Source organism: Cupressus sempervirens, chromosome 11, assembly GCF_028749045.1.
Source record: "Cupressus sempervirens isolate cs-2001-9-10 chromosome 11, ASM2874904v1, whole genome shotgun sequence".
Lineage (NCBI taxonomy): Eukaryota > Viridiplantae > Streptophyta > Pinopsida > Cupressales > Cupressaceae > Cupressus > Cupressus sempervirens.
This window is the reverse complement of record NC_143128.1, coordinates 917662-926591: the sequence shown is the minus strand read 5'-3', so window position 1 is coordinate 926591 and position 8930 is coordinate 917662. Positions and strand designations below refer to the sequence as shown.

Genomic DNA, 8930 nt, shown 5'->3' with positions numbered 1-8930 from the left:
AATTTCCATTGATTTCTTGGCTTGCTCTAATCACTTGGCTTGTAGTGTAATTTTGTTGAATAATGACTAAGTATTTTGTTAATGCCTTGTCAAAACCAATTTGAGATTAACAAACTTATTCAAAACTTATCTTAAACTTTAGTAGCCTTACACACATCATCTATGATGTCCATACTACCTTCTTCTAAGATCATCTAATTTCATATGCCTTATGTGAAGTTCACTAAAAAAAATTGTATGACTGTTTCTTTTTTATCACTATTATACTTAGACAACTTTCTAAGTATCCTATAACTAAACTTGTCTTTTGATTTAATTACCTCAAAATTTGTGTTATGTTTCCATTAATGACAGCCCTGTCAACTATCCTTAGCCAAATTGCCAACATAGCCTTAGGTCTAGGTGTTCTTGTAGGCCTCACAGTTCTTTTAGCAATTAAATCTACCTTTGAGACCTCACCCTCCACAACCTTTGCAGGTGGTGTTCTCTTTGATAATCTTCTTTTTACTCTCTACAATGTAGGAGAAATATTTGTAGATTAGACCACTAGAGTAAGTGAGTCTGGTATGTCTAAAGGTTCAAGCTCAATAATAGCTTCACCTTGTAACATCATAGAGGTAGAAACCTTTGCTTTCGATTGCATAGATTCACTTCTTTTTCTACGTTCTTCCATCTGCTCTTTAGAAATTCCTTCTTTCTCTACAATGTTATCAACTATTTTCTACACCTTCCTTTTCCTTGAACTTCTTCTCTGCTCCTCCCATATCTTCTGAGATTTCTCTTGATAAGTTCCCCATCTTTCTAGATTGAGATCCTTCTCAAAAGCAAGTATGGCATCCACATGTTATGTTACAACAAATGGATCTACTTCATAACCCATAAGAGTTATCCATTCAACTCTAGGTTCGACTACCTCCATACATGTATAATGTGTATCTACCATAAAACAAGTTGTATCTACTTTCCTCTTTGGCCATTAAAAGAGGAACTTCACACAATCCAACAAGTGAGCATTAATGATATTATTTTCTCTTTGTTTCATTATTTTGTAGCTCCCTTAAAAAGACTCTCGGGTTGTGATTTTTGAAACTAATTAATTATTTCCTTTTAAAATCACATATCTTATTTTTTAAATTTGTATCAATCATTCATGTTTCCTCTTTTTTTTTTGTTTTCTTATATTCTTTGAAATGTCTTTAATGAGCCTTGCATTCTTCATCTTACTAAGGATTAGATGAGAAAGCAAGATATATCATTGGTGTGTTTTAAGTGTTGTACCTAGTACGTCTTCTAGGCCCTAAATACACATGTACTTAAGCTTACTTAAGTCTACATAGGAATATTTCCCTTTCAGTGGTATTATTACATTTTCACTTTTCCACCTTAAGTGTCACTTTGACCTTTGGTGGACTTGTCATATTGGAACTTTTCTACATTAGGTGGGTAATAAGTTATCACTTTATGTATAAAGGCATAATATTAAGATGTTTACATAATCTTATACTTTCCTATATCTCACCTTGGCCTATTTAACCAAGGGGTCTCATGTGAACTTAATTCTATTGGTTCCATCTAGTTGCATTTTTGACGAGAATACAATTTATCCTTCTCATATTGGTTATCTCTTGTTATAACACTTTTGATCATACCTCTGTATCTTGGGTAGCTACCTCCATAGCCAAATTGTACATGTTATGAAATTTATAAGTGTCTTTAGATAATGTTTTGAGACATTTTGAATTTATTTTTGGTAGATTATGTTTGGTTCCTTTATGTGGATTTATATTTCATGTCAAAATTAATCCATGGCAATGCATTTATGAGGTCACTATCATGATCAAGGTGTTTGAATTAAGTAAGATAGTCTTTAGTTTTTATCCAAATGAAAAAATGAAGGAAAATATATATACAAGCATTTGAAGTTTGCATGTAGTTGCCAATTTTAGGAGCTACCTAGGATTTTACCATACAAATTTAAACAACTCGATTCAACTCACAAAAATAGAACTCTTAATGCACATTAAAATTAATACTCCAAAAATGATGCAAACCTCCAAGATACTTACAAATGCCCAACATAACATCACCTAAAATTGATAAAGTGATAAGCAAAGAGTCATATCACCAAATTCATTGAATGTGTAGGAATGCAAAACATTTATACAAATTGATACTTTATCTTTGTATATAGGTTGATACACATAAGAACACAAATTTTGTTGTAGACCAAATGGGAACACAAAACCTAAGATCTAAAATACTTTTTCATTACTTAACATCATACTACAACCACAAGATGATATGAATCACATTCTTTTACATCTACCAACATTGCATCACAAGTAGGAATTGTAGAGGTTGCCTATAAAGGCAAAAACTAAGGTCAGCGCTCTTCACAAAGAGAAAACACATTATTTTTCCTATGAAAGAACATTAGTATGATATATTTAATGTTCTAAATTTTGAAGGATACAATAAAGTATCAATGAGGAATGAATGTATTGAAACAAGTAAGGGGAATAGAGGGATCACAATCCCAATAAGAGAATCATAGGTTTGAATAATAAAAGTAGATAAAGAAGACCTACATAAGTATTGGCTGGAAATAATATAAAGGGGGAAACAATTAGGATGGATTCTTGTTACTTTTCTATTAAAAGCTTGATGATCTACAAGAAAAAAAACCTAGATAGCAAAGCTCCTTATGCTACTTTAGAGAGAGTAATTTATTTTTAAACAAATAGGCTATAAGCCTAGTAATATATTAATTATAAATAGTCAATAACAAAATAGAAAAAAAAGGCTCTTAAAAGCCAAATATTTATTTTTCAAGGAACATACATACTAAACCTAGAAACCTATTCTAATTCTATGTTGTCACAAAATTGGCATATTATCACATTTAAACCCACATATGAAGCATATAACTCCATTGTCACTACAAAACTACAATGGGCGGAAGTATGGTTTACTATGTGATTTACTCTTGAAGTTATATTTCCAAGTTGTTGGAGTTCAATATTGGGGGTTGGCTTACAAAAAATGAAGGTTGAACATTACATCTCTTTGTTAAGTTTGGAATCCACGTAAATGAACTTTAATGAGGGGAAACCAAACACATTAATAGAAAAAAATAGAAAAGAGGTATATTCCTTGTGAAGCAAGAAAATTGGAAGCTTTTTGTGGCTGCACTTGAGGAACACCCTCAACGAAAACGATCATAGAAGGGAGTATATTGCAGCAATATACCGATCACTTTAACACACAAGACTTTGATGACGTGTAGGAGATCTCATACTACGAAGACAAGTTCAAATACTTTCCTAACTTACCCCTTGGTTTGATGAGGGATGCAAGGCTGCTAAAGAAAACTTACCCAAGACATTGATGGACCACTTGCTAAATTCTTGCTCCAAAATCAAGAGAATTTTTAATGGTGCCACATAAAGCAACAACCCAAATGAGTGGACTACTAGTTTTGTTATTGTTATCCTACTTTTATAGAGAGGTGATATCAAAGATTCACAATAGAAAACTTGAATCAAAGAAAAACTTGGAAATGTGTTAAATGTTATGTTCCATAGCCCCTTAGGCCGTGGTCTCCTTAAGGCGATTAAGACTCTTTCATTTGCTCTTCAATAAAATTTTAGTTATTTCAATGCATATGAAAATTGTAGTAGATAGTTGTGTAAATATTCTTACTCTTCTCTTTTGTTGAAATATTGTATACCCTAAATGCATTGGCAATTAAAAATAAATGAGCCATACAAATAAGGAGGAGAAAATGTTTTTGAAATCCAATATCAAAGCAAGGAAAAACCTATATTTACCATGGATGTGAAGTAATCAGATTTGTGTTGCTGTAGTGGAGCCTAAGTGTGGAACCTCTTCTAGAACTTACAGAGATTGTTATGGAAAGTTCATTCATTTTATTTTATTTTTTCAACAATGAGGTTAAAAGCATAACATACTGAGAGTGCAAACATGCCAGATGGTTTTTTTTTAAACGCTGGCTCATTGTCATTGAATAAGTGTAGTGTTGAAAGAAGCTATAAAAACATATTTAAATTTGACTTTCATATTAAATTGTAGTTCTTAAAATATTGGAAATTTAAAAGTTTGAAAATTTAATTAGATGAGCTATTTAGAATTTTGATTACGTAAGTTTTTATGTCCAAAAATCGAATGCATCGATTTCTATGTTCTTCTTTGGATTCACTTACGGATGAAATGATTTCTTTGATTTCTTCTCAAATCCTAGAAACTAATCTTGTTGGGTTTCAGTTCCACCATAACTCTTCAAAGCGAGCCAATTTTTTTTCAAAAAGTTGTCGGTACCTATCGTATAATAATTATAGTTCTTTAAAAGAGAGGTTCTTTCAGCTTGAGATCATAAATGGAAGGACATTGAAGTTGTATACTGACTCTGTCATGTGGATAAAAGAATGCTCTTCCTTTTAAATGTATAGATGGGTAGGTTGTAGCCCAAACTACAAAAGGATGAGTTATAGTTCTATTTTGATGTATCAAAAAATGGTTCAATACTTCATCCATATTTGGATCAATATGACTTGCAATAATGTCAAATGAACCTCCTATTTTTTTCAAGTACTTAATTATCTCCCTACTGTAGTCCAATCTGAAAATTGGATGCAAAGTGGTAATAACAAGTTGACAAGAAAACTAATTTGCACTTGCATGAATTTCATGAACTTCTCCATGCCTTTTCTGTTGGCATTATATTTATTAAAGGGTGAACATGATTTCTTTGTTTTGTACAAAATTGTATGTGTACGCAGTCATTACTACTGACTTATGGCTCGAGGACTTCAATGAGGATATATTGCTGCCTTCAGTAAAGCTGCAACACAAAAAACACAAGACATAGATGTCTCTAAAATTATGTTGAAGGGAACATGTCTTTTATCAAAATAACCTCCCTCACTGAGGAGCTGCTGCTTCTTAATCGTTCTGGCCATGCTGCAAGGATGCTCAATCCTATAGCTGTAATATTAGAAACATGTACCTTGTTCACAAAGAAATGGAGCTTTGTTCCCTGCAAAACACAATCTAAAAGAATTTGTCATTATAATTACCAATGTAGATTCCAAGATAAGTATTGAAACAGTCATTAAAACAAAACAAAGAAAAATAAACACTTCCAATAAAAATTGTTATTCTTTATTTACCTCAACTCATTATAAATGAATGAGGATCTCATCTTACAGTAGACCCAGCAAACTTAACGGGCGTTTCTTCAGGCAAAATTTGATATTCAATTTGAAGTTCCTCAAGCATATCCTTCATTTTCAGTAGCAATGCAGATCTTCTATTTGATCTCTCACTTATGTTTTGATAATTCAGTGTATGTCTGAGGCAAAGGCCCATTCTCATCCTATTAGTGTTCTCAATCTCCCTAGTAAACAAATTATAATCTGGGTGCCAATGATGATGCTTGCTTTCAATATAGCTGCATAAACAAACACAGTGCCTAAATATTCATACAAATCAAGGAAATACCTGTTTCATAAATAAGATAAGCTAACCTAACCTTACTGGCCTTTAGGCCAAAGTGGATCAACGGACCTAGAAGAGTTTGTTTATGATTCTCTTGTTGCTGAGATTTAAGAACAAATTTCTAGAAACTTTATGTGATTAACCCAATCAAGTATTTTGTATGTAAGGGTGTTTGTAGATTTATGTGTAACTGTGCCTCATATTATACCATTGCTAAAAAAAAAAAACATATAAAAGGACCTGCTTATTCTCTCCTTAAGTGCAGCAATTTTTTCCATAGTAGTAGTAGCATCCACAAAGAAGTCAACACTGTCTCCCATATCTGGACTCCTCTGATAGTTAATGATTGGTTTCGTAGATAATATTGAGTTTGGGTAGTATACTTTCTCATTATCACTCAACAGAAACACTGTTGTGAGGATGTTCATTTCTTCCACAACCATCTGTACCATTCAAATATCAATTAGTTGTACGGTTGTATTAAAAAACCAATCTGTAACATTTTCTACTTTTTCTTTTTTTGTTCATAGGTGAATCTTCAATCATTTAAGCCATTTGTGAAAGGTGAGAAGGATGACTTTTACCTGAACTCCATCAACAATACACCGATCACCCACGTCAAATGGATGCGTGATAAATACAAACACAATGGCTTCAAAGATTGTTTTGCAGGTATTTCCGAACATGAAAGCCACAGGCAGAAGGGAAGTTAATATTAGAACAATAGCATGGGTGCTGGCAATGCCCAGAAGTACCAAAGAGAACATTACTATGATTATAACCACAACTGCATTGATGAGTCTGTGTAGCTGTTTAACTGCAGTTTTGGAGTCATTAAGAGATCGGGAAAGTAATTTCCTTTCTTCAAAAACATTCATCTGCCACAAAAAGAGATACATTAGTCAGTATGTCCCAAGAAAGAGCTAATAGAACTAGATTATCAGTATTGCCTAGTTTAATTTATTTTGTGCTGCTTTCGTTGGAATAAAACAGAAAAATTAGGTCAAAAGAACATGAAATAAGCACAACATTCCGAACAAAACTACATCTAGCTATATGTTGGGAGTGATATTGAAAAGCAGTATGGAACTGATTTGAAATAGCATACCACCCAGTTTGCAAGAGACGATTCAGTGATCCTTCCTATATCTGAGGCTCCTGTAAATTGGGGAAAGACTCTGCTCACCTCTGTTTTCCTCATTAACTTCAGCAGGTCATCTTCCTCAATATAACTGCAAAAGATGGGACTTCAATTTAACTAAGAAAAAAATATTTCTGAAACATATTCATTTCCCAGAAGTAAATGAACCATGAGCTGTGGATTTTCCTTATATTCTCTGGTCCTATTTATGCTTGTAGGTTCATGCTTTTTCCTTGGTGCTTTTGTAAAAGTTAGGTGTTTGAGAACAATGGCATTAGCACCAAAGTGATCATACAATAAAAACTGCTGCACATAATGCTTAGCAGAGCCGTTTTGGTATTAGTTCATGGTTTAACTACCAAACACATGAATGGGTACATGGTCAGACTGCAGTATGGTTAGGAACTGGGATACCAATTTCCAGTCCATGGTAGTGATCAAGAGTGCTTGTGGATCTTATTGTGTGAGGATGCCAGTTTAAATGGCAACGGCGTTCTATTAAGACATAAATAAACTGCCAATAGTATTGCCTGCTACAAATTTTTATTGGAACAATCCACCAGAAACTATTAAATGTTAGCTTTCTAATTCTTGAATAACAAAAACAAAGCTTAGTACGGCACCTCATTGTATGAAAAAACTTATGTGAGGTAAAGGTATTACTTCAAAGAACAAGTCAGTGGATGCATACTCTGTTCCACGCTTAGCAACATTTTCAAATATCCTCTTTGCCTTAATTGCTGCTTGACGTTCACTATCGATCTTCGGATCATGTTTATGGTAATTCAAAGACCTGTCAATTGTGTTAGCGATTCCCGAATGCCTGATATTTCGGATCCATCTCTTCATTTTCCAAGCAGAGACATTCCTCTGATTCAGCTTCTGCAGTTGTTTAATGGTTATCCCATTGGTGCCCCCTTCCTCTTTGTGCCCTGCCCTATCATAATTCCTGTTATCAGGAGGATCTATTTGAATTTCTAGGTGTCCTGCATTGTTCGTATTATTTTTATCTGCTAGAGCAGAGGATTGATGGATTTCCATCATTGGGGGCGGAGATATAGTTTCAAGCACATATTGATGGAATATGGACTCCTGAATTCTGTCAAAATATGTTTTCACATGAAAATTCAAAGCCAAAATCTTCACCAATAGTGTCTTGAATAGCCATAGAAATGAGGCGCACAGAAGACAAAGTAGAAATTTCCCTATGTTATCCAACAGGTTTTTGTTCTCGGTAGCTCGCTCCAACTGATAGCAAAAATTTACCAAAATATTAGAATGTAAAAGAGATCACAAATATAAAGAGGAATTTGCAGATGAATAAGAAGAAAAACCCTATCGTCAACAACAATAACAATTATGAAAATGCATTTCCATTGAGAAGAACAATTATGAAAAACGAGAGTGTGGAACGGTTACTACCTTTTTATCAAATATGAGATACCAAGCGAGCAAAACTAAGCCGAACCAGAGGCAATTCTTCGCACTACTCCTCACTCCATAGACAAAGTAGAGGACCCTCTTTCTCAAAATGAAATTTCTCTCGATTACGTAAACCCCCACACGAATTATCCAGCCAGAAACGAGTCTCCCGCAGAAAACAAGCAGAGCCATCAAAAACCACTTCCATGACTCTAACCCCCAAATGTAACGTTTCTTCAGAGGCCCGACTATGAGGCTTGAAAGCAATCCTGCTATAAGAGCCAATAAAGCTGCACATTCCAGAAAAAGCCATTTGTCAAATTCGGAGTGCTTGTAATTTGGAGGAAACTCCTCTTCTTTGATGGGGCCATATTTTTCTTCGACATCAGCTGCAGCTGAGGGAGATTTGTTCAGATTCCTTTCAGCAATTCTAGTAGATTTTTCCATTGCATGAAATAAAGAAATCGTATCCATGACACAGTGAATAAACTATGAAATATTGTATCCATGACACGCTATATAAGCTATGGAAAACCTTTTCACTTTCCATTCCAGTCCACAATCCGTTCGAAACAAAAACCATTCGCCTTCCCTCCCTTCCCAAAACCCAAATTACAGTCCAATGCCCTAGAAAGAAATAATGAGACCAAAATGACATTTGGCCGGTAATGTGGCATGATAAGAATTTCTATTTGATATTATACTGCTTATATATTTTAATATATATAAGAAAGCTGAGAGTTATCCTTTTCGAGGCAGGCAGTTAGATTATGAAAATAGGTACTTCGAGAAGGATAACTCTCGACTTTAATATATATAAATATATATATAAAAGACGTGGTGCACAATT

At 33.9% G+C, this 8930-nt stretch overlaps 1 protein-coding gene across 1 annotated transcript; it reads right to left on the bottom strand.

Annotated features, from left to right (window-relative positions):
• Nucleotides 1–4900: 4900 nt before the first annotated feature.
• LOC149527935 (mechanosensitive ion channel protein 6-like) lies at nt 4901–8554 on the bottom strand. The gene is made up of 7 exons (XM_089811167.1): nt 8081–8554; nt 7350–7906; nt 6626–6749; nt 6102–6395; nt 5758–5960; nt 5227–5470; nt 4901–5056 (listed from the first exon to the last, which is right to left on the bottom strand). Exons 1-7 carry the CDS (start codon nt 8552–8554, stop codon nt 4901–4903), a joined length of 2052 nt encoding a protein of 683 aa, XP_089667293.1.
• Nucleotides 8555–8930: the final 376 nt, after the last annotated feature.